This window comes from Lynx rufus, unplaced genomic scaffold (assembly GCF_022079265.1).
Source record: "Lynx rufus isolate CCGP_SWC_20201006 ecotype Redwood Valley unplaced genomic scaffold, mLynRuf1.p SCAF_3, whole genome shotgun sequence".
Taxonomy (NCBI): domain Eukaryota; kingdom Metazoa; phylum Chordata; class Mammalia; order Carnivora; family Felidae; genus Lynx; species Lynx rufus.
Window position 1 is genome coordinate 79,301,327 of NW_025814845.1, and position 26,971 is coordinate 79,328,297.

The 26,971-nt window shown below is 36.9% G+C and overlaps 1 protein-coding gene across 5 annotated transcripts in view; it reads left to right on the forward strand.

Annotated features, from left to right (window-relative positions):
• Positions 1–22,354, forward strand: part of RAP1GDS1 (Rap1 GTPase-GDP dissociation stimulator 1) — a 173,066-nt gene extending 150,712 nt beyond the window's left edge. For all 5 annotated transcript variants that reach the window (XM_047090391.1, XM_047090390.1, XM_047090392.1 and 2 more), the window contains 3 exons: positions 5,732–5,858; positions 16,318–16,446; positions 20,447–22,354. In XM_047090391.1, coding sequence (XP_046946347.1) covers positions 5,732–5,858; positions 16,318–16,446; positions 20,447–20,574 — 384 coding nt within the window. In that variant the 3' untranslated portion in view covers positions 20,575–22,354. The remainder of the gene's footprint in view (positions 1–5,731; positions 5,859–16,317; positions 16,447–20,446) is intronic.
• Positions 22,355–26,971: the final 4,617 nt, after the last annotated feature.

Below are 26,971 nucleotides of genomic sequence, written 5' to 3' on the forward strand. Positions count from 1 at the left end.
TTTTTTTTTCAACGTTTATTTATTTTTTGGGGGACAGAGAGAGACAGAGCATGAACGGGGGAGGGGCAGAGAGAGAGGGAGACACAGAATCAGAAACAGGCTCCAGGCTCTGAGCCATCAGCCCAGAGCCTGACGTGGGGCTCGAACTCACGGACCGCGGGATCGTGACCTGGCTGAAGTCGGACGCTTAACCGACTGCGCCACCCAGGCGCCCCTACAAACCTTCAGTTTGTAAAAAACACAGTATCTGTGAAACACAATAATAAAATGAAGTGCAATGAAATGAGGGATGCCTGTGATCCAGAATTCTGAAAAAAGAACTGAAAATTGAGGCTTTTAATTAGTTCTAGTCCATCATAGTTAAGAGTAAGGCTTTGGAATCAGACAAAGGAGTTCACGTAGTATCCCCACTATTTTCTTGGTCAAGTGTCTTTCACATCTCAGTGTATTAAACCTGGGGTGATACCCACCCGAAAGTGTTGTGAGAATGATTCAGTGAGATCACCTATATGAAGTACTCAACTGGAATGTAGGACAAAGTAAGCACTCAGTAAATGGAACCACCATAAATGTTGATGTTATTATTTTTACCACTATCCTCAGTGTAAAATATCTTCTGTGTACCAAGCACTGACCAAGCTAGCTAATGATATTAAAAATTAAATGATATCTAGATAGTATATGGTGCCCTGAACTCACAAAGTTGGATGAAATCCATTCTCATAGCAGTGTCCAATCTAGTATGTGTCTGACGTGGTTGATAACCTGTTTTTGTTCAGTGAATGACTAAATGAATTATTTTAAAGATCATAATGGTGGGAAGCTAAGCCAGCTGATTTAGTATCTGTATTATATACCTTTTATTTTTTTTAAGCCTGTTATCCAGAGTGAGCCTTTTGACCATTTCACTTATGTCCATGGGAAAATGCATCACAACTTCTTAACCTAATCTTGGAACTAAATTCATTAAACTGTTAGGCTAAATTGAGAGTTGAGGCTTTTCTGCTAATATTTATCACAAGGTTCCCTTTCCCTCATCTAAACCCCTACTCTCCCCTTCCCCAACAAAAAAGCTTTCTGGTACCCATTAAGCATCCATCACATGTAGGTGCTTTAAAAAGACAAGAGCAACATTACATTGTACCTTTCTAGGAGTGTGTGTGTGTGTGTGGGTGTGGGTGTGGGTGTGTGTAACAAAAACAATTTCCCCCATAGAATCTTTTTTTTTATTTCAAGTTTTTATTTAAATTCTAGTTAGTGTAACAAAAGGGACACCTGGGTGGCTCAGTCGGTTAAGCATCTGACTCTTGATTTCAGCTCAGGTCATAATCTCAGGGTTCGTGGGTTCAAGCCCCACATCGGGTTCTGCACTGACAGTGCACAGCTTGCTTGGGATTCTCTCTCTCCCTCTTTCTGCCTCTCCCTCACTTGTGCACTCTTTCTCTCAAAGTTAAATAAATGTAAAACAAAATTTTTTTAAAGAAAACAGTTCCCCCCTTGAATATTCCTTTATTTTTTTTTATCTTTTCAATTTTTTTTTCAAATTCTAGTTAGTTAACCTATATGGTAAAATTGGTTTTAGGTGTAAAATTTAGTGATTCATCACTTACATACAATAGCCATGATACAAGATTATAACTTTATGGGCACATTATAACTTTATGTTTATAATTCAGTACCAAATAGACTGGGTTTTGTTTGTTTGGGGTTTTTTTTTTTTTTGCATATCTTTCCTACAGTTGAGTGTATATTGCTGCTAAGCAGCAATAGGAACCTTGATTGACATACTTTAATGATCAGAACACAGGTGTGTTCCTTCTGGAGCTCCAGATTAGAATTATTTTCAAATTTCACAAGCATTGAAGTGGAATCTGCAATTCCTTTTGAGCAGTTTTCAGAACATGTTCTATTGAATAATAACCCTAAAGAATATTCCACAAAGAGAAACGGTTGTACGATCAGATTAGTTAGAGAAATAGTTCATTTCTTTTCCCTGCCTTTGAAATTCACAGCACACATTAGCACTACTCTAAAAAAAAAACAAAAAAAAAAAAACATCCTTTACTATCGCACAGTGGGTCTTTTTTGCAAGTTGCATCTATTAAATACATTCCACTGAACATACTTTGGAAAATGCTGCTCTGGAATAAGCTTTTAAACACTAGGTTCAAGGGTTTTTTTCTGTTTTTTTGTTTGTTTTTTTTTTTTACATTCCTGTAGATCCTTAACCAACTGTTGTGAATTATAGCTCTGTCCTTGTGTTATTTTTAAACTTTGAAGATCCTACTCCTTTTAAAGTCACCCTGAATTCTGTCTTAGAGTCCAACCCTCTGAAAGTTTGCACTGACTCACAGGGTTTCACACTAGCTTAGTCATCTCAGCCATATACAGTATATTTCTGCACTTGTGCCAATAGGTAAATTCACATCTTCCTTCAAAAGAGTGCCCTGGACTAGAACTCTTGAGCAACTAGCTGGACCTTCTGATTTAGATATCAAAAACAGAAAATATATTTTGCCTCTACATTAGGAACATAAAAATTACCTCCTGTCAAAGACACTTTTTTCTTTCCTTTAAGAGTGAAACATTCTTCGTCAATTATCAAGCTAAAAACTTGTCTAAACAAATGTTTTTAGTCATTTGCTCATTCATCTGACAAACATTTAAATCCTACACTGAGAAGTAGTTTTTGATGCTACAAAGTTGAGAAAGAAAATTTTTTGTTAGGTGATTCAGTGCCTACACCAATCTGCAATTATAAATTACCTTGAACTCAGGCCTATTTCAGAACATTACATTGTAATAATCAGTGTTATTATACAGTTTTCAACAAAGTTTTTAGCAGGAATTTATCTCAGTTATTAAGGGCATATTGACCGTAAAAGTTAAATATGCAAGACTGTTACATAGATAATTTGCCTTGGTTATGTATGTACCAAAATTTAGCTTTCCATAAGAAAACTTGAGAAACAGGATTGCAAAATAACACATCATTTAAAACTTTGTAAAGCGTTAAAGTATGTCCAAAATTTTTGGAGATTTTGCAGATACATCTAGGGTTTAGAAGGATTACCCAGAAAAATATCTTACTATTTCTACAGTTTACTTATTATAAGTGAAATGATTTTAGAAAAGTTAAAATTATTTTTAGATGTGGATATTGAAATTATTTGTAATTCTCCAGACGAACCTCTTTGCTCTGTGGAATGGTGCTGATATCCCTTTTTTTTTTTTTTTAATATCTTTAAGTTTAAAAATGTAACTTTAAAATACATCCATAGAGCCTTTTTAGAACACATTAAGTGACTGCCTGTGCATGCCACTATGATGAATTCAGTACACTTACTTTTGGTTAGACCACAAACGGTCTAACTGCCTGGATTTGAATCATGGCTTTTTACCTCTTAATCACTGACAATTTTCATAACTTAATCTGAGCTTCAGTTTCTTCGTCTATTAACTGGAGAAAATATCTAGCTAATGGGATTTTCTTTGAGGATAAAAATATGCTAATATCTGTAAGCTACCCTGTATAATGTCCAGCGTGTAGTGGTTGCTCTATAGAGGGCAGCTATCAATATCATTCTCTTTTGTCATATAACACAAGTACAATGCTTCATTTGTCTTTTATCCCCCATTCTGTCAGGCACAGTAACTCCATAGCGGACCTACTCAGTAAAACTTACTGAAGTAGGAGGAGAGAGGGCAAGGCATTTAAAAAAAAAAAAAATACTTCAATATCTGTTCAAAAAAGTGAGATGGAAAAGGACCTATGCTTGAACTTTCGGGGGAGCTATTTGCTTCTGATATACAGTTTCCTTCTTCATTCATGACCTGCCCCTTCTACTACAGTAGACTTTCCAGGGTGAATCACAAAATAAAGGATGAAATAATAGGCCAGGAACCTTCATTAGGTGACTGCATGTGTGTCTATGAATCTCTTGTGGTCTTCTTTACTCAATAAATTCCTTTGTGATTTTTATAAAATTCTTCACTAATTTTAAGAATTTTATATCTGTTTCAATAAAGTGCCCACTCAGTAAGCAGTGTGTTGAGAGGCTTTCTTTTCATTAGAAGAGACTTTAAAAGATCGTTTTTCACTTACTAAAAGAGGTTGATGAGAAAAAGCTTGTTGGATGCTAGAACACAACTACCATAAAATCTCAGTACTAGGACCCCATCAGTTTAGATTGTTTGATCTCTAAATGTTGTTTGGGCTCAAAGCAAAGACATTACAGATAGTTTTCTTAAGAATTTATATAAGGTGGAACCATTAAAAAAAAAAAAAAACCTTTTTCAGGGTGCCTGGGTGGCTCAATCGGTTAAGCGTCTGACTTTGGCTCAGGCCATGATCTCACGGTTTGTGAGTTCGAGCCCCACATCAGGCTCTGTGCTGACAGCTCAGAGCCTGGAGCCTGTTTCAGATTCTGTGTCTCCCTCTCTCTCTGCCCCTTGCCTGCTCACACACTCTCTCTCAAAAATAAACATTAAAAAAATAAAAATAACCCTTTTTCAAATATTTTAACAGATTAATTTTAAAAATATTTCTAATTACAGTAGTTTTATACTCTTGAAGCTAATGCAGATGGGGTATTTAATATCTGGCACTTCAAATGACTGAAAGTAGTAAGAACCAAGAAAATTACTTTTAAAAATTCTCTAATTGAGACTTTGCACTAAATCATATTTAAGCCAAGAGTTTTCAGGCAACAAAACTTTGAGATGAAAACAAAAAAATAAATAAATGTGACCATTTTTAAAAATCTAACTTTTGCCATATATTCTTATATGTTCTTTTTATGTAATAACTGTGTAATTATCACACAAACATATGATAACACATTATTCCAGCATTATAGAAAAAGTCACCAAGATGCAGAGAGGTTCTGTAATTTCCTTGGTCAATGTTGGCACTGGGCTTTTTTCAATCTGGAGCACACTGTCTCCTTTGCCATTGGAGAGGACAGAGCTATAGGTACCATGAGAAATAAGGGAAACAATTTTTTTTTTTAATGCTTATTTTTGAGAGAGCGCATGCACATGAGCACAAAGGGGGGAGGAGCAGAGGGAGGGAGACACAGAATCCAAAGCAGGCTCCAGGCCCTGAGCTGTCAGCATAGAACCTGATGCAGGGCCTGAATCCACGAACCTTGAGATCATGACCTGAGCCAACATTGGACGTTCAACCGACTGAGCCACCCAGGTGCCCGAGGGAGACAGAATTTTGATGTAAGTTCTCCTCAAGTCCCTTTGCATGTAATCCAGTTTTGTCAGATCCAACAAAGACATAAAAGCTTAAAAAAACAAGAGACTTTACCTGGATCACCTGGGGAACAACTGCCTGGTGCTGTAATAAATATTTAAAAGGAAGGACTTTTTTTGTTGTTGTTATTCCAAGTCTTACTCTCTTTTGTTAATCCTGTGGTAAGGCATTTGGGGCAATCACACTTTTATTTCTTTGGTAGCTTCTGGGACTCCCTATTCCTTGCTATGAGCTGCAATGGTCTTTTCCACCTGGGTAATTTAAGTTGTCATCTTTTGATGAATTTATTTAAAGCTAAAAGCTTTTTCCTTTTCTTCTGTGAAGAAAAAAAAATATGGTTAAATGTAATGATTCATACAGGACACTGTCAGGAAACCACTCAATTTAACAATGAATTGACTGACTATAGTGCAGTTTCTTTCTGTTTAAAAGTAAAGTTTATAATTCTTTGATATTTATTTATTGTAGGATGTAATTAAAACCATTGTACAGAGTGGTGGCATCAAGCATCTAGTTACCATGGCAACTAGTGAACATGTAATAATGCAGAATGAAGCCCTTGTTGCTTTGGCACTAATAGCAGCTTTAGAATTGGGTAAGTACCCCAGTGTCAAACTTATTTTCTCCTATTTTTATCTTGGATGAAATGAAGCACAGGAGTGGAATAGAAGTCAGACAAAACCTTGACTAGAAGCCTTTTGCTAGTGTGTGTCTGCAACCTAGAGCTAAGAATATAGGAGATCATGTTTTGTAGATTGCGACGACAGCTTTTGCTTTCGGTAACATTTTTAGGCCAATCATTGACTCTTTTTTAGAGTTTGACTCTTAAATGTTACTTCAAGTTATAGGCACTTAGTGAATACAGACAACATTTTCAGAAGGCCTCCCAGAGAAATGAAACATTATTTAGAATACAACAGCGGGTTTAGAGTCTGCTACTCTTCCAGTGACCCAGACCTTCTCTTCCATCTCTACTACTGATTCTCTTATCTCCTTCTATCACCATGGTTTCTATTGCTTTACAGTATTGCACTCATTCTAAATTTTCACCTTCTGGGTCAGTCTTCTGTGTGTTTTACATTCAGAATTCTGCAAAAGTAGAGTTTAAATCAGTTAATTTCTGTCTAGTATATAGCATCCCTCTTGGTCAGAATTCTTCTTGAGAAGCTAGTTCATAGGCATCTAGCTTATGGATAGTAACCTTTGTCCCAGGAACCAATCTCTGATATAGTTAGCTGGGGACAATCAGTCACATGCCTGTGGTTAAGGCCTGAGGCTGCCTTCCACAAAGGAGGACTATAGACTTAGTAGGTTTGTCCTGTCAAAGCCATTTAGATAAACACTGTTAACTGATCACCTCTTAATTCCCAGTGATGACTTATATCCATAATTCTACACAAGAGCAAGTGGACCCACCAACCCCTATCCTAAGGGAGAGGCCAAAACATAAACATCATATATCTTCCTCTAGTGTCACATTTACTCAGATTTTAGATGTGAGAGATTTGGATTTTTTTATCTAAAAGAGTTTTGAATTTTAAAAGTTTTTAAAAAATCACAGGTATAAATAGGATGTAAAATTTTTCTTAATTTTAAAGATAAAACACTTCAAGAAAACATATGCTTATTCTCAGTGACTTGGCCTATAGTTAGAGAAGCTTTGGAGGTCATTTTGAGTCCTGGATTAGTCATGACTTAACACAGGGTTTGGGTGGAATCAGCCTAGAAGTCCAACCATCTTGGAGGGTTAGGTTGGAGGAGCTATGATTAATGAAGGTGGGAATCATTGAGGACATTGAATACCAAACTGGGTTCATGGCATGATTTTAAATGGTTTAAAGTGATGGGGCAATTTCAGAATAGGCTTGACCATCCAGCCTGGGATGAATCTGGTTTTGTGCCAGTATCTTCCAAACAAGCTGTAATTGCATCGCTTCCTGATAGCAGAGCATTTGCCTGAATCTGGTCCCCTTACCGTAGAATGATATAAAAGGCAGTACATACTTTTTTTATTGTTACCTAATGTTTTCTAGGCTCCTTGGGCTTAAGATAATACTTTTTAATACACAACCCACTTTGAAAACCATATTTTTCTAGCCTTGTTTCCTTACAGGTGTTTGATATGATTAAGGAATTACAAATCTTTTGTATGATAGTAATATTAAAGCAACCTTTAAGAGTCTTTTTTGGGGCGCCTGGGTGGCGCAGTCGGTTGGGCGTCCGACTTAAGCCAGGTCACGATCTCGCGGTCCGGGAGTTCGAGACCCGCGTCGGGCTCTGGGCTGATGGCTCGGAGCCTGGAGCCTGTTTCCGATTCTGTGTCTCCCTCTCTCTCTGCTCCTCCCCCGTTCATGCTCTGTCTCTCTCTGTCCCAAAAATAAATAAACATTGAAAAAAAAAATTAAAAAAAAAAAGTCTTTTTTTTCTTTTTATTTAATTATAAATTCACATGCAGTTTTGTAAAACTAAAAAAAAATACTACAGAGATCCCTTGTATACTTTGCCCAGTTTCTCCCAATGGTAACATTTTGCAAAACTATAAACAATATTTTAACTATTCATGTAATTTACCAGTCCTACACAGATTTCCCCAGTCGTTTGTGTGCGCTTGTTAAGTTCTATATAGTTTTATGATGTGTAGGGTTGTGTATCGACCACCACAGTCAAGCTACTGAATGGCTTAATGCCACAAGGATCCCTCCACTTATAACCACACTCACCTACCTCCTACTCTTACCCCTCACCTTGCTTCTAATCCCTAGAAACCACTAATCTTCCCTTCATTTCTAAAATGTTATATATATAGAATCATGTAGTATGTGACCATTTGGGATTGTCTCCCATAATTTCCTAAAGAGTCATCCAATTTGTTTGAGTCTCAATAATTTTTTTTATTGCTGAATAGTGTTCGATGGTAGGTACATACCAGTATTTGTTTAACCATTCCTGTCAAAAAACATCTGGGCTGATTCCAGTTTGGGGCTTTTAAAAATAAATAACTACTATAAATATTCATGTGTAAATTTTTTGTGAGCATTGTATCCATTTCTTTGTATATATGTCTAGGAGTGCAATTGCTAGGTTATATGGTAACTACAGGTTTAATTTTTTATGAAATTGTCAAACTATTTTCCAGAATGACTGTACCATCTACATTCCCGCCAGCACTATATAGGTGATCTAGTCCTCTCCACATCCTCACCAGATATTTGGTGTTGACACTTTTTTATTTTAACCACTCTGATAGCTGTAGTTAAAGTATCTCATTATGGTTTTAATTTCCATTTTTCTGATGGTAAAGCATATGAAAAGATGTTCATCATTATTTGCCATCTGTATACATTCTTTGGTGAAATACCTATGGATATTTTTGCGCATTTTTTTAAATTTATTTTTTAATTTACATCCAATTTAATTAGCATATAGTGCAATAATGATTTCAGGAATAGAATCCAGTGATTCATCCCCTGTGTGTAACACCTAGTGTTCATGCCAACAATGACCCTTGCCCATTTAGCCATCACCCCACCCACAATCCCTCATTTTGTTCTCTATATTTAAGAGTCTCTTATGTTTTGTCCCCCTCCCTGGTTTTATATTATTTTTGCTTCCCTTCCCCATGTTCATCTGTTTTGTATCTTAAATTCCTCATATGAGTGAAGTTATATGATATTTGTCTTACTCTGACTTATTTCGCTTAGCATAATACCCTCTAGTTCCATCCACATTGTTGCAAATGGCAAGATTTCATTCTTTTTGATTGCCATGTAATACTCCATTGTGTATACATATACCACATCTTGTTTATCCATTCATCTTTCGGTGGTCATTTGGGCTCTTTCCATACTTTGGCTATTGTCAATAGTGCTGCTATAAACTTTGGGGTGCATGTGTTCTTTCAAAACAGCACACCTGTATCCTTTGGATAAATACCTACTAGTACAATTGCTGGGTCGTAGGGTAGTTCTATTTTTAATTTTTTGAGGAACCTCCATATTGTTTTCCAGAGCAGCTACACCAGTTTGTATTCCCACATGCAAAAGAGATCCTCTTTCTCTGCATCCTCACCAACATCTGTTGTTGCCCAAGTTGTTAATGTTAGCCATTCTGACAGGTGTAAGGTGGTATCTCATTGTGATTTTGATTTGTATTTTCCCTGGTGATGAGTGATGTTGAGCATTTTTTCATGTGTAGGTTGGCCATCTGGATGTCTTCTTTGGAAAAGTGTCTATTCATGTCTTTTGCCCATTTCTTCACTGACTCCTTTGTTTTTTGGTATTGAGTTTGATAAGTTCTTTATAGATTTTGGATACTAACCCTTTATCTGATAAGTGATTTACAAATACCTTCTCCCATTTGTAGTTGGTTTTTAGTTTTGCTGATTGTTTCCTTCACTGTGCTGATGCTTTTTGTCTTGATGAGGTCCTAATAGTTCATTTTTGCTTTTGTTTCCCTTGCCTCTGGAGACATGTTGAGTAAGAAGTTTGGCTGAGGTCAAAGAGGTTTCTGTCTCCTTTCTCCTCTAGGATTTTGATGGCTTCCTGTCTTACATTTAGGTCTTTCATCCATTTTGAGTTTATTTTTGTGTATGGTGTAAGAAAGTGGTCCAGGTTCATACTTCTGCATGTTGCTGTCCAGTTTTCCCAGCACCACTGCTGAAGAGACTGACTTTATTCCATTGGATATTCTTTCCTGCTTTGTCAAAGATTAGTTGGCCATATGTTTGTGGGTCCATTTCTGGGTTCTCTGTTCTCTTCCATTGATCTAAATGTCTGTTTTTGTGCCAATACCATACTGTCTTGATGATTACAGCTTTGTAATATATCTTGATGTCCAGGATTGTGATGCCTCCAGCTCTGGTTTGCTTTTTCAGGATTGCTTTGGCAATTTGGGGTCTTTTCTGGTTCCATACAAGTTTTAGGATTGTTTGTTCTAGCTCTGTAAAGAATGCTGGTGTTATTTTGATAGGGATTGCCTTGAATTTGTAGATTGCTTTTGGGTAGTATCGACATGTAAACAATATTTGTTCTTCCAATCCATGAGCATGAACAAAAGCAATATTTGTTTTTCCATTTTTTTGTGTCATCTTCAATTTCTTTCATAAGCTTTCTCTAGTTTTCAGTGTATAGATTGTTCCCCTCTTAGGTTCATTCCTAGGTATTTTATGGGTTTTGGTGCAATTGTAAATGGGATTGTTTCCTTGATTTCTCTTTCTGTTGCTTCATTATTGGTGTATAGTAAAGCAACCAATTTCTGTACATTGATTTTATATCTTGTGACTTTGCTGGATTCGTAGATCAGTTCTAGCAGTTTTTGGTGGAATCTTTTGGGTTTTCCATATAGAGTATCATTTCGTCTACAAAGAGTGAAAGTTTGACTTCCTCCTTGTTCATTTGGATGCCTTTTATTCCTTTGTGTTGTCTGATTGCTATGTTAAATAATAGTGGTGAGAGTGGACATCCCTGCCTTGTTCCTAATCTTAGGGGGAAATGCTCAATTTTTTGCCATTGAGGATGATACTAGCAGTGGTCTTTTAAAATTTTTTTTTTTTCCAACGTTTATTTATTTTTGGGACAGAGAGAGACAGAGCATGAACGGGGGAGGGGCAGAGAGAGAGGGAGACACAGAATCGGAAACAGGCTCCAGGCTCCGAGCCATCAGCCCAGAGCCTGACGCGGGGCTCGAACTCACAGACCGCGAGATCGTGACCTGGCTGAAGTCGGACGCTAAACCGACTGCGCCACCCAGGCGCCCCAGCAGTGGTCTTTTATATATGGCTTATGTAGTCTTGAGGTATGATCCTTCTATCCCTACTTTCTTGAGGGCTTTTCTCAAGAAAGAATGCTGTATTTTGTCAAATGCTTTCTCTGAATCTATTGAGAGGATCAGGTGGTTTTTGTCCTTTATTTTATTAATGTGATGTATGATGTTGAGTGATTTGTGGATATTGAACCAGCCCTGCATCCCAGGTATAAATCCCACTTGATCATGGTGAGTGATTCCTTTAATGTATTGTTGGATCTGATTGGCTAGTATCTTGTTGAGAATTGTTGCATTCATGTTCATCAAGGAAATTGATCTGTAGTTCTTTTCTAGAGTGGTCTTTACCTGGTTTTAGAATCAAAGTAATGCTGGCCTCATAGAATGAGTTTGGAAGTTTTTCTGCCATTTCTGTTTTTTTGGAACAGCTTCAAAAGAATAGGTGTTAACGCCTCTTTAAGTGTTCAGTAAAATTCCCCTGGATAGCCATCTGGCCCTGGACTCTTGTTTTTTGGGAGGTTTTTGATTACTAATTCAATTTCTGTAGTGGATATGGGTCTGTTCAAATTTTCTATTTCTTCCTTTTTCAATTTTGGTAGTTTGTATGTTTCTAGGAATTTGTCCACTTCTTCCAGATTGCCCAATTTATTGGCATATAATTTCTCATAATACTCTCTTACTATTACTTGTATTTCTGCAGTGCTGGTTGTGATCTTCCGTCTTTCATTCTTGATTTTATTTATTTGGGTTCTTTCCTTTTTCTTTTTGATCATACTGGCTAGGGGGTTATCAATTTTGTTAATTCTTTCAAAGAACCAGCTCTTGGTTTCATTGATCTGCCCATTTTTTTTTTTTTTTGATACCACTGATTTGTGCTCTAATCTTTATTATTTCCCATCTTCTGCTGGCTTGGGGTTTTATTTGCTGTTCTTTCTCCAGCTCTTCAAGGTGCAAGGTTAAGTTGTGTATCTGAGACCTTTCTTCCTTCTTTAGGAAGGCCTGGATTACCATATACTTCCCTCTTATGACTGCCTTTGCAGTTTGGGGCTGTGGTGTTATCATTTTCATTGGCTTCCATGTACTTTTTAGTTTCCTCTTTGGCTTTTTGGCTAACTCATTCATTCTTTAGTAGGATGTTCTTCAGTTTCCAAGTATTCATGGTCTTTCCAAAATTTTTCTTGTGATTGATTTCTAGTTTCACAGTGTTCTGGTCTGAAAATATGCATGGTATCATCTGGATCTTTTTGTACTTGTTGAGGGCTGATTTGTGTCCCTGTATGTGATCTATTCTGGAGAATGTTCCATGTGCTCTAGAGAAGAATGTGTATTCTGCTGCTTCAGGATAAGTCCGGTCCAGTGTGTCATTGTTTCCTTATTGATTTTCTGCTTAGATGATCTGTCCATTGTTGTAAGTGAAGTATTGTAGTCCTCTACTATTATGGTATTATTTCAGTGAGTTTCTTTATGTTTGTGATTAGTTGATTTATATATTTTGGTGCCATTTATTTATGTTGGGGCATAAATGTTTACAATTGTTAGATCTTCGTGGTGAGTAGATCCCTTAATTATGATATAATGCCCTTCTTCATCTCTAGTTACACTCTTTATTTTAAAACCTAATTTGTCTGATATAAGTATGGGTACTCCAGCTTTCTTTTGATGACTGTTAGCATGATAGATGGTTCTCCATCCCCTTACTTTCAATCTGAAGGTGTTCTTATGTCTAAAATGGGTCTCTCATAAACAGCATATAGATGGATCTTATTTTCTTATCCATTCTATTACCCTATCTCTTTTTATTGGAGTGTTTAGTCCCTTTACATTTAGGGTGAGTACTGAAAGATATGAACGTATTACCATTGTATTGCCTCTAGAGTTGGAGTTTCTGGTGGTATTCTCTGGTCCTTTCTAGTCTTTGTTGCTTTTGGTCGTTTTTGTTTTATTTTATCTTTTCTCCCCTCAGAGAGTCCCTCTCAAAATTTCTTGCAGGGCTGGTTTAGTGGTCACAAACTCCTTTAGTTTTTGTTTGTCTGGGAAACTCTCTCTCCTTCTATTTTGAATGACAGTCTTGCTGGATAAAGAATTCTTGGCTGCATAATTTTCTGATTCAGCATGTTGAATATATCCTGCCATTCCTTTATGACCTGCCAAGTTTCTGTTGATAGGTCTGTTGCAAGCCTGAGCTGTCTGCCCATATAGGGTTAAGGAGTTTTTTCCCCTTGCTGCTTTCATCATTCTTTTCTTGTCTGTGTATTTTATGAATTTGACTCTGATTGCCTTGTTGATGGTTGGTTTTTGTTGAATCTAATGGGAGTTCTCTGTGCTTCCTAGATTTTGATGTCTTTTTTTCCCCCAGGTTAGGAACGTTTTCTGCTATGATTTGCTCACATAAACCTTCTATGCATTTTTATCTCTCTTCAGTTTCTAGGGCCCCTATGATTCGGATGTTATTCCTTTTTAATCCATCACTGAGTTCTCTAATTCTTATAGTGTGCTTTTTTGCCTTATTTCCCTCTTTTTTCTGCTTCATTATTCTCCATAAGTTTGTCTTCTATATTGCTGGTTTGCTGCTCTGCTTCATCCATTCTTGCCACTGTGACATCCATTCGAGATTGCATCTCAGTTACTGCATTTTTAATCTCGTCCTGACTAGATTTTACTTCTTTTATCTCCGCAGGAAACCATTCTATGCTTTTTTCAACCCCAGCTAGTATTCCTGATTCTAAATTCTGGTTCAGACATCTTGCTTGTATCTGTGTTAAGTCCCTGGCTGTCATTTCTTCGTGTTCTTTCTTTTGGGGTGAATTCCTTTGTTTCATCATTTTGGAGGAAGAAAAGGAATAAAAACAACATACACACAAATCAAGTAAAGGAAGCTAGATCCTAGATGTATTTTGGTGTGGTTTGTTAAAGTAGCTTGGTAAAATAGAGAAGGGAAAATAAAGAAAAGGAAAAAAAGAAAACATTTAAAAATGTATACAATAACATAGGACAAAATGAAATGAAGTAGACTACAAAAAATAATAAAAATATCGTCAAAAAATTTTTAAAAATCTTTTTTATAAAACAAAATAAAAATAATTTTTTTCTTTCTCTATCCATGAATAAGAAAAGACAAAATATGAATAGATGGACCAGTCAACAGAATGAAATTACATCTAGTTTCCCCTAGAAGTCAAACTGTGAAGCATTTTATAGTCCATACACTAAGTAGGGGGAGAAATTTGTGGTCGTCCTCTAGGGCTTGGTTGGCACAACTGGACGGGGCTTGGTGTAACGGCTCCATTCTCCACTAGGTGGCGCTGCTTAGCTTACTGGGGTGGATTGGTGTGGTGTGCATATGCGTGTATACACTTGTGCAGGGGAATCACCCAGCTTCCCAGGTTCTAGCATCAGAGCTGTGCTCTTTCCAACTGGCTATCAAGCATCCCTCCTTTGTCTCCAGCTTCCATCCACTTCCGCTTCTTCACTGTCCACCACCAAGCCATTAGCCTGACAAGCAGCACCTCCCTCCCAGATTTTATCTCAGATGTTTCTGTGTTTCCAAACCCCTCACTTCTAATGGCCCTGCGGCTTGAACCCACTCTGACCCTCTAGGGGAGGGTGTCACCAAGCAATGGCTGGGTGCCGGCCTGCCTCCAGAAATGCTCCCACAAGCACACCACTTCAGAGACTGTGTCCGGGTGCCAGCCCACCCCAGAAAAATTTTGCATGATGGTGTAACAGCAGCGATCCAGGGACTAAGGGAAATCATAACACATATCTGGCTCCAGGCTTCACTGCACCCTAGCATCCTTTTTCCAACACCAGCAAACTTGTCTATAATCTGGGGTCCACTGGGACTTTTGCCTGTGGGGAGGTTTCACGGCCTCTACAAAATGTCCTCCTGGCAGGGGAACTGCTTCTCCCGTGTGGCCCAAGGACCCTTCAGACCTCACTGTCTGCTCCTAGGGATTCATCCTTCCCACCAGAGCCCCACCAGGTATCAAGCTGTGGAGTTCCCAACTCTGTGCTCCCCTATTTATAGAGTCTTAATGGTATTGAAACCCTCTCCTTTTTCCCTTTATTGTTCAGTTCTTTGTGGGTATTTCCACTCTTTCTCTTTCTTTCTAGAGGCTTTTGGGGGGAGTGCTTTTCCTGTACTCTCCCCCCTGTCTTCACCCTGTCTCTGCAAACAAAAACAGCTCCCTACCCTCCATGACTTCTCTCTCCCCCAGTTCACCTCTCTGCACTGCTTACCTGCTGAGTTCTGTGGCTCTAGTTATGCAGATTGTTGTGTTAGTCCTCAGCTCAATTTTCTAGGTGTGCAAAATGGTTTGGTGCTGATTGAGCTGCATTTCAAGGATGAAAGAAGCAGAGAATTTCCATGCTCCTCTGCCATTATGACACCTCCCTTTTTGCTCATTTTCTAATTTTTAACTATTGAGTTGAAAATTTTTTATATATTCCAAAAGTTTTATAGTTTTACATTTTCTACTTACGTCTGTAATCCATTTTGAGTTAATATCTGTACAGGGTGTGTGGTTTAGGTAAATGTTTCTTGCAGAGGCTATCTTGCCTTCCCTGAATTGATTTCGTACCTTTGTCAAAAATCACTCTGGGTCTATTTCTGGGGTTCTCTGTTAAATTCTCTGTCTCTCCACCAAGACCACATTGCTTTGATAACTGTGCTATATAGTGAGCCTTAATATCAGGTAGAAAATTCCCCCCACTTTATTACTTCTTTATCAAGATTCTAGGGCCTATGGCTTTCCATATAAATTTTAGTATAAACTTAGCGATTTTCTACAGAAAATCTCCTGGTATTTTGATAGGAGTTGCACTAAGAGACTTCATTTCTTAAAGATACATACCTAAATACATATGAAAGAAGCCATATCATTTTTAGGATTTTCTCCAAAATAATTTGGGATGGGTGAAAGTAGGTGAATGAATCTAGAGCTAGATGAACATGTTTGGACATAATAGTAAGTAACGTATCACTATGTATTCTTTTCTACTTTTGTATGTGTTTAACATTTTCCAAAATAAAGATTTTTAATTGCCTCATATTAAAAGGAATATTGTAAAGCTAAATTTTAAGCTTAAACTCCTGAAATATCTGAATTTTTAACTCTATTTTTTAAATAAGGTCTAAATTTAATATTCTATCTCTCAGTCATTGTTATTTTATTTAATCAGTCCCTTTTGGAGGGTTTTATGTGGTCAGTTTCTAGAAAGGGAATCGATGTTTAGCCACATTGCACCAGGCTCATAAACAGTGGTCATAACTGATACTTTGTTTCATATTCTAGGCACTGCTGAGAAAGATCTAGAAAGTGCTAAACTTGTACAGATTTTACACAGACTGCTAGCAGATGAGAGAAGTGCTCCTGAAATCAAATACAATTCCATGGTCCTGATTTGTGCTCTCATGGGATCTGGTAAATATTTCTTCTATCATTTTACATCTATCAACATATGGTTGACATTAAATATAGAATAGTTGTAAATGGTGGCTTTGGATTTTAAGAACATTAGAAATTAGTTTATGGAGGATATAGGATTACTTGAAAATATTTCAAGAAGATTATAATGAAAGTATCATATAGCAAATAGTCAAAAATCAGTGTTAAAAAAATAATACCTGTTTCATCAACTCAAATATTTCATATAAAGAACAAGTTCTGATTTTGTGTATCATGATATTAGCTAAGGGATTTGGTCAAGAAATCATTGGCATATCTTGGTATATGTTCCATGGACACTGAAAAGAATGTATATCCTGTTTATTGGGTGGAGTGTTCTTTAAAATGTCAGATCCTTTTGGTTGATGGTAGTGGAATTGAGTTTGCTATATTATTTTGATATTCTAATTGTTCTGTCTGTTGTTGAGATAGGGGTGTTGAAATCTCCAAAAATAATGGTGGATTTATCTATTTCTCCTTTTAATTCTGTCAATTTTTGCTTCCCATATTTTTTAGCTCTTTTGGTAGATACACACACCTTTAGGATTACTGTGTCTTCCTGGTGGATTGACATTTCTATCGTTATGTAATGTTCCTCTCCATCTCTGGCAATTTTTTGGCTTTGAAGTCTACTTTATCTGATATTAATATAGCTACTTCTACTTTCTTTTGAATAACATTCATGGGATCTTTTCCCACCCTTTTAGTTTCCATCTGCTTTATCATTATATTTGAAGTACAGTGTATTGTTAGGTTATGTGCTTTAATCTACTCTGTTAGTCTCTTTTAATTGTGTATTTAGTCCATTTACATTTATGTAATGACTGATGTTATGGCTTATGTCTGCAGTTTAATTTTTTTTTTATTTTCTGTTTGTTTCTCATTCATGGCTTCTTGTTGATTGCTTGAACATTTAGTTTCATTACCCTCTCTCATTTATAATTATCTAAGATATTCCTCTTATATATTTACAACAGCATTTAGACACTGTTACAACTTTTGTTTTCAACCTTCAAATATAATTCAGAAAACTCAAGAGAAAGAAAGTCTGTTGTATTTATTTACATCTTTGCTATATGTGTTGTTTTCCTTCTTTATGTTCCAAGGTTCCTTTTCTTTTTTTAAAAAACATTTTCCTTCTATTTAGAGAACCTACTTTAGCCATTATTTTGGGTTAGGTCTACTAGTGACAAATTTTCTTTGTTTTCTGTTATTTTAGAATGTCTTCATTTCCCCTTTTTGTGAAAAATATTTTCTCTGGGTATAGAATTCTGGGTTGACAGTTCTTTTCTCTCAATACTTGAAAAATGTGCCACTTTCTTCTGGCCTCCATAGTTTAAGAAAAATTCAGTCTTCCTGTTATTTTTTTCCCTTGTTGGTAAGGTGTCATTTCAAGGGTTGGGTTTTTTTTGGGGGGGGGGGGAGGTGTCTTTAATATTCAAGTTTGACCATGATGTGTTTTGGCATGGATTTTTTTTGGGGTTTATTCTGTTTCAAGTTTTCTCACCTTCATGGTAGGCTTATGTCTTTTGCTAAACTTGGAAAGTTTTTTTAACCATATTTCTTCAGGTACTTTTTCATTCCTACCCTATTTCTCCTTTCCTTCCAGGTCTCTAGTGGCAAGAACGTGAGATCTTTAGTTATATCCCACAGGCCCCTGAATATTTCATTAAATTTTTCCCAGATTTTTCTCTCTCTTGTTCAAATTGGGTAATTTCTGTTGTTGTTAAAGTTCACTGATTTCTTTTATCCCCTCCATTCTACTCCACTCTGATTCGAAATTATCCAGTAAGTTTTTATTTCAAGTACTAGTTTTGGGTCCTATAATTCCCATTTGCTAGTTCTTTATGTCTTGTTCCCTTGCAGAGACTCTGTTTTTGAGATTATTATATACATAAAGTTTACCATTATAACCATTTTTAAATGTACAGTGTATTGGCAGAGTAGTACATTCACACTGTTATACAACCATCACCACCATTGTTTTTCCCAAACTAAAACCCAGTACTCGTTAAAACATGTCACCAATCACCCATCCCCCAGCTTTTGGCACCTACCATTCTGTCTTCTAAGTGGAATCATGCAGTGTTTTGGTTTTTTTTTTTTTTTTTTTGGTCTGGCTTATTTCACTTAGCATAATGTCTCCAAGCTCACCCATGTTGTAACCGGTGTCAGAATTTCATTCTTCTTAAGGCTGAATAATTTTCCATTGTATACATGTATTACATTTTGTTTATTCATTCATCCATCAATGGACATTTGGGTTATTTACACCTCTGGGCTATTGTAAATAATGCCACTATGAAAACGCTGGTGCACTAATATCTTTTTCAGGCCCTGCTTTTAGTTATTTTGGGTATATACACAGAAATGGAATTGCTAAATCATACAGTAATGCCAACTTTAATTTTGGGGGAAACCATCACCCACAGGGGCTGCAACATATTACATTCCTACAAGCAAGGCACATGGGTTTCAATTTCCCTACATTCTACCATTTATTGTTTTGTCTTTTCTATAATAGCCATCCTGAGGAGTCTGAGGTGGTATCAAATTGTGCTTTTGATTTGCATTTCCCTAACAATTAGTGACATTGGGGATCTTTTCATGTGTTCATTACCCATTTGTTTTTCTTCTTTGGGGCATGTCTATTCAAGTCCTTTGCCCATTTTTTAATAGGGTCATTTTGTGTTGAGTTGAAAAGGTTCTTTGTATGTTTAGGATATTAATCTTTTATTGGATATATCATTTGCAAATGTTTTCTTCCATTCTGTGGGTTGCCTTTTCACTCTATTGGTAGTATACTTTGGTACACAGAAGTTCCTAATTTTGATGAAGTCCAGTATATCTGTTTTTCCTTTTGTTGCCTGTGTTTTTTGATGCATATCCAAGGTCATCCCCCTTTCTATTTTAAGTCTTAACAGTTTTAGTTCTTAAATTTAACTTTTGTAGATAAGGGCTTGTGGCTCTCCAATTTTACCAGCACCATTTGTTGAAAAAACTGTCCTTTCATCATTGAATGGTCTTGACACCTTTGTCAAAAATATTTTGACTACATATATGAGGGTTTATTTCTGGGATCTCTGCTTTATTCTGTTGGGGTGTGGGTGTGTATATGGCAACCTATCTATATGATATAAAGACAGCACCACACTGATTTATTATAGATTTATAACAGGTTTTAAATTAGAAAGTGTGAGACCTCCAACTTTGTTCTTTTTTGAGATTGTTTTAGATATTGAGAGTCCTTTGAAATTCCATCTGTATTTTAGGATGTGTTTTTCTATTTCTATTAAAAACATTATTTACAATAAGACCTCAAGTCTTCTTAATGTAAATATATCAATTTAAGGAATGCTGATTACATTAAACTTACTAGACCTCAGTCTTCTCATTTGCAGTCTCAAAGTCTTAAGAAGAGCCTTGTATTTTCCTGTAATTGAGGTTAAATAGAGCAAGAAAGCCAGAAAGAGGATGATCAGGAATAAAAAAGGGAAGCCTGTTGACACAGAAATTTGTTGAAGGGATGTGAAGTACAACCTATTCATTTGCCACAAAATTAATTTGAAACAGATCTGAGATTTTTTTTAAGTCATCGACTTCATATTTGAACTGATGATAGAGTCAAGGGGTATATAGCTGAAACTTGAGATCATACAATGAGCTGTGTTTCATTATAACTCATTACCCTAATCAAACTTAGACTATAGAACTTGACATTTGATTTATCTGTGTATAAATATGGCAAGTAAAGTTCCTTTGATTTTTTTATAACACATCTATAAAGAAGACATTTCTAGGCTACTGCTGTGCCCAACCTTGTCTTTAAAAGTGTCTTAGCATTTCTAGGCTACTACAGTTTTTTCAAAATATTATCTAAATAAACATTTTGGGTATATGTATTGGATAGACTGTATAGTAAGATTAGAACAGTTTAACAGAAGCATCTCTGTTATCTTGTTTTTTTGTCTTCCAGAATCTCTACACAAGGAAGTACAGGATTTGGCCTTTCTAGATGTTGTATCCAAACTTCGCAGTCATGAGAACAAAAGTGTTGCCCAACAGGCCTCTCTCACAGAGCAGAGACTTACTGTGGAAAGCTGAGAACCGCCCTTCCCTGACACACAGCATCATCCCACCTCTGATTTCCCTTGTCCTCCCATCCAGCTGCCTCTCCTGCTTCATTTTCTTCCATATCACTTGTGCATGCGTGTAATGTTCCCGTACCAATTGAAGAACTGCTGTAGGTACCTGCCCAATAAGATTTCTAAACCCATAGTTAGTGTGAACATGAATTTGTCAAAAACAAGTCTCCACCCCATAACTGTTCTCTTGTATTCCTGTTGCTTGAGCTACATTAAGTAGAATGTGCATGTTGTAGTCCTATGATGATGTAAACTTGGTACTACATAATGACTTGCTCCTCACACTTGGTAAACTACATAATAATGTACTGGTAAATTAGAAACAAACAAGAATGCAGCAGGATCTGTCTAGCTTATTAAAGATGGAATTGAATAGTAAAAATAGCTCCATTTTTTGGTGCTTGGGAAGCACAGTGACCAAAAAACTGTATGGCTGCTCATTCATTAGTCTTACTAATGTCAAACCATGGTACCTAGAGTTAAATAAAATCCAATGCTCTCACTCTTTACCCTATGGTTTCTCCTTCTTCTTAACTATGTAGACTCTTGAAATTGCCACAAACTTGGCAAGACTTCCCTGAGGTTTTTAAATTTCATATTGAATTGGCTATCATCAGTAGCCTGATATTGAAAACATTTGTGGTTTTCAGCGTGAAACTAAGGGGCTGAAGAATCTATTTTACACTAAGTACATCTTTTTTTTTTTCTATATATTTTAGAATCTGATGTAGTTTGACCTCAGCACTTCTTCTATCAATTAATCAGCGTCATCCAACACTTGTCTTTAAAAGTCACTTGGCATTTGTTTTCACCTAAGGAAATTGAGTATAGTTCATCGGAAGGTAGTTCTTTTGGGGGGTTTTTTGGTTTTTCTTGGCTGTTTTTCATCATTCAGCTTGAAAGCAAGACATTTCCCCTGTTATAATCCTTTTAAACCTTCTAGTAGAACTAGCAGGACATAGGAAACATGATTAAGAAAATAGAAGTAGCAGTACATAGAATAAAAGATTAAGAAAGAAGTTTGTCTATACTAAAGAAAGGAAGCAGGTTATAAAAGCCATAGTAGCCAGTCCAGTTCATTCTGCAGATGGCCTCATACCAAGTAGCTGTTAGAGTGTCCCACCTCCATTTGCCACAGAGAACTGCAACAGATCTTAAAGCTATCAGAAAAGGTGACAACGCCAAGACCCAAGAGATGAGAAGACCCTCTTGGCGAAATATAGTGTATTCTTCACTGCCACTACTACCACCAAATGGGTTTTTAGAACTTTGAAACACAATCTTTGTAAATCAAAAGATCCTTGTGACATACCTGTCTTGTCCCCATGCACAAGTTTGACAAATACTGGCTGAAAGGTACGATGATGGGCTCCAATATGGAAGGACTGCAGGACAGTAGAATGGGCTGCCCAGGGTGACAGAAGCTCTTTCCTGTCCAATGGGAGATGCTGCACATATCTATGGAGTGATTGAAGTTGGACTTTTGACTCAGAAACAGCTATAATTCAAGAAAATTAAAACCTCAGTGGAGGTAAAGAAACTTTGTTCCCTTTGATGTCCAGAAAAGGAACGATTATTTTGAGTGCTTATGCTACACTTACTGTAAGAATGATCTTGTTTATTGTCTTCTTCTGGGCTGGATAGTGGACTATATTTTATTATAGGTTTTGAAAAACATCTGTAATGTTGAATAGGCTATCCATATTAATAACTAAATAAATAAATAGTATATCAAACTATTATGGCATCATTTGGTTTGTTTGTGTATTTTACTTCTATTTTCAGCTCCTAGAACAGTAATTGCTCATTGTTGGTGCTATTTGTTGATGAATTCCCATTTACATAGAGAAATTGAGATTTAGGTGTTTTTGTCTGGCTTCCAAGAATATCTTTTATAGGATCTATCCCTATTGAAAAGCATCATATAGAAAACCTTAAGTCAGAGGCATCCAAAAGTTACAGATTTAAGAGAAGCTATCATCTGGGCCACCTACCAGCAATCAATTGATACACTAGGAATTCCCATCTGCAGCAAAACAAAGTACATTTCTAATCACCAGGCTTTCTACAGCGAGACCAGAAGGCTGTGCCCTTATGATAACAGAGGTCCACCAAACTGGGTGACGTGCTGCTCTGCCAGGGCAGGAGGTGGGAGTCTACAGACAATACTATACCATATATCTTACTACTTCATCTTAGTTCTAGAGGCCACATTTAAACGTTTGCTACCCATTAAACATGCATTCTGAGGGAGACAATGGGAGGAACCGCCTGGCATAGCATTAATTATCGCTGTGTCAGGATTAGAGCATAGCTGAAAAGCAAAAAGGCCAGGAATTAGAAGGAAGATGATGTCTGAGTGAAATGCGCTAAAATGTCTTCTCTCCCTCCTGGGAAGGAAGCCCATTACCTCCTTGGGATCCACCCTAAGACTAACCTCGTGCTCAAAGCAAAACTAATTAAATGCTGGTCCATAATTCAGTGTTTTCAACTTGATAAAACATGGTTTGTGCATATTATAACCATGGAGATGTAGACAAAGTTTTTTGGTTGTGAAATGATTTTGACTTGGACCAAAATGCAGCTCTTAAATATAAGCATTAGTGTGAAGTGTTCTGAGAAACCCTGCATGTGAAGATTTCAAACAGAAATGCTCTTTGGTGTCATTAGAAAGCTTATTATCTAATTCTGAATATGAGGGATGAAAATGTTAGGTAAGTTTTACCCCCTTTGTGTTCAGCTGTTAACTAGAATCAGTAAGCTTTAAAGTCATAACTCTAGGCAACCATAATATTTGAATTATACAAGTATCTTTTAAAAAGCACTCAATGATATTTGGGATGAATCTTCATAGCTGTAACCAGGAAAATTGAGGGTTTGTTTTTTTTTTTACAGATGTATTCTCTTAATTTATATAGATACAATACATAATGCCATGTAGCTTCATAGGTTGATGTTTTATAGGGGTGTCTGACAAATGTGAAAACTGTTTTAAGTGTAATTAGTGGAAAGAGTAACGTCTTTACTGTGTGATCTGAAGTCACATCCTGGTTCTGTTACATACTGGCTATGTGACCATCACAGAGTTACTTAAACCCTCTGGGCCTGTTTTCTCATCAATATGATGAGTTTAATAATCTCTCCTTCCCAGGGTTTCTGTAATAACTGAAATTTGCAGAGGTTGAAGGTAAGGTTGGATAGAACTATAATATCTGTGATACCCTATGGCCTATCCCCTTTTCCCCCTGCAGGATCCCAGCTAAAGGAATTCAAAGAACAGCCAAATAGGAGACACTGTCTATTAATAGTTTGAGGAGCACTGAGTTATTCTCAGTTCAAAATACATAACCCCTTGCTTCCCCTCCCCGCCAAAACTATGACAGCCAGGTCTGCAGAGCAGGCCTTGGATATAGGTCCCTAATACAGTACTTCCCCTTCCCATTCAGATGTCTCTGTCTCTACAGTGGAAATAACAGCTCAATAATCCTACCTTTTATTATTAAGCCAATATAAATGAAACTGCAGTACTATGAGTTCTCAATCCCTCTTCCCATTTTCAATGTTGCTGTTTATCAGTATATATTTTTATATACCTGTTCATTTATGTCTTTTTCTTAAATATAAATACTGTGTGTTTTACATGAAGGCTTTTGGTAGCTATGCTCTGAATCCTGATAGAATCCACCTGTGATGGCCTATTGGTCATTATGCTTCTTGACTACACAGACAGAGTCCCTTTATGTTGGAGGTTTCAAGGGTAAGCTGTTGGTTATATGGCATGAATGGTCAGCTACAGTATTTGGAGGAAAAAAGGGAGCATTGCATGGAATTTATGCTCCTTTTTAAATTTAACTAATTCCTTATTCTTTCCTTCTTAGTGGACTTTTAAAAAATCATTATTTTCTTATTCTCACTTTATTTCTTCCTAGAAAACCAACAAACCAAAACTTTTTACCAAAACTTTTTTGCTACAGCCACAGACATTTTAATCTAACATTTCAAAAATGGACAGTATACACCTGTTTATAATACTAGATAGATAGGAACTTAATATGGTGACAGTTCATTTATATATTAGAACCAATTACAATTAGACCAAACTTAGGTACGTACTGATGCCTGTGGTTCTCCTGACATTATTGTTTTCTTAGTCCCTGGCTTTCCCACTGCTTAATACCACATTTATCCAGAGAGATGTAGAGCCTCCTACTTACTGAGCAAAATGGAAGATCAGGGTGATGTTATGAGCAGTGTCCTGGGCTCACAAGCAACTTCAATGGTTTCTCTGGTCCCCAACATTGTCAATGCAGTTCTCAAGGAATCAAAAACAGAGCAAGCAAGGTGGCTAAGGCATGGAAATGGGGGCTTAAGGGAAAATTGACTTGAATCAAAAAAAAAAAAAAAGAAAGAAAAAAAAGGCTTTTACCTTCACCCCTGACCTGAGGGCACATTCTTGGAACTTGTCCATGGCTCAGAGATTTGTAGTCTTGCTGGTAGGCATGTGTGCAATTTTATTTTACTCTGTTTAGCCAAATAGAGTTGAAACCACATTCAGTAGTGTGTGGAATGGTTTTTAGTTGGTATTGGTCACATATGTAATTTTCTGTTTCAGGATTAGGCTTTCAGAAATTTGGCTAAATTTATCTTCATCAGGGAAGTATAAAGCCTAATCTTGTCATACTTTGAAACCTATTTGAGGTTTCAGGTTTTTTTTTTTTTTTCAGGAAATTATTTTAAAGTTACTAGACTTCTGTTAATATTTTAAAATTTTAAATCCTTAACAAATACATCCAGTATATGAACTTTAAATATAACAATAGATCTTTTAAAAATATATGTAATCTATTTTCACATATAATTGAGAGACATTACTATTTAAGTAGTTACTTGTTATTTATTGATTCCCAGGAATCCTGAGGAATTTTGAAGGAAAGAAACTTCTGGCTGTCCCTTTAGATTACAGTCCTACTAAATTTCTCTGTGAATGCTCACTTTAAATTTTATAACCATATCTACTTTAAAACAGGCCTATCAAAATAGTGTTTCTGTTGGCTTTTAAGGGACTGCAATATAAATGAAGCCAAGACCATAGGGAAGCTGGCTTCATCCCTGACCTCACAGAGTCCATGCACTCAGATGAAAAACTCCTTCTCCTTTTGGGACATTTCACAGGACTCTTCCAAGGTCAGCATCACCCCATCACCAGGAACATAGCAAGGTAGCTGCTTTTGACCTTGTCTTCCCTTAGGGATATTCTGCTCAGCTTCTTGGTTCTCAATCCCATCCCCATGTCTAGCATAGGCCCATCAGATGAATACCTGTAGTTACCTAGAACTTATGAAGGAGGGAAAGGTTGAATTATACCCTAATATAAAGGCATGTAGGTTGCAACCCAACACAAAAAGATAAATAGCTGACCTAATCAGTGTGAACAATGGAGAGGAAATATTAACCAGAGCAGCTTTGATTTCAGACCCATCTCTGAAGCAATCCAAAACAGTTCTCAATTTCACTTGGGGCCAACCATCAGTATACAATTCTTCACCCCACCTTCCCTTTTTTTAAGGTTCTAGAATGCAACCCACTCCCCCATCATATCTTTCCTACAATAACTTCCTTTCTCTTGCAGGCAAGGAAAGTAAGGGAGGAAGTATGAATGACTCCTATTCCACTCTTTACCCATACCACTCAATTCCTAGTACCCAGAAAGTAGAGGAAGTGACACAGCAGAGTGACCATTGAGCTTTATAATATCACATACTAATACCTTTTAAATCCTCTGCTTCCCTGCTCCTACATCCTGCCCTCTTGTTCCCCTATCAGGATAACTGTGAGCTTCAGTGCCTTACCCGGAACCATGAGAAGTGGGAGCAAGATGTGCACTGACCTAAGAAAAGCATCCGAGGGTTACCCATACATATGAGCACCTATAACTGGATTTGGCAGTCCCTTACTCTAGAAAATGCAGGCTTTGTTAAACCTGTGACTAAAGTCCTATGCAGAGTTTCAGAATGAGGTTCTGGCATGCTCGGCCACAGCAACTGCCCTGTGCGTGTGCATATGATGCAAAGGTGAAGTGTCCTGCCTCGTGTAGCTACATCGTCTTCTTTCCACTTATACAATAAGCATTTGTCCACATTACTAAGAACTCTATTTCATAGACCTTTTTAATGGATGCATATTCTTCAAATATATGGATGTACCATAATTTACTTAACCATTTTCCCCACATCTAGACGCTTAAGACATATTTTGATTTTTGAAAAACAAACCCCAAACGCTAAGCCGTGAGCACTTGGAGATGCTAGAGCAGTTCCTAAAAAATTATCTGACCTGTCAGTCCCTCTACTTTCTGC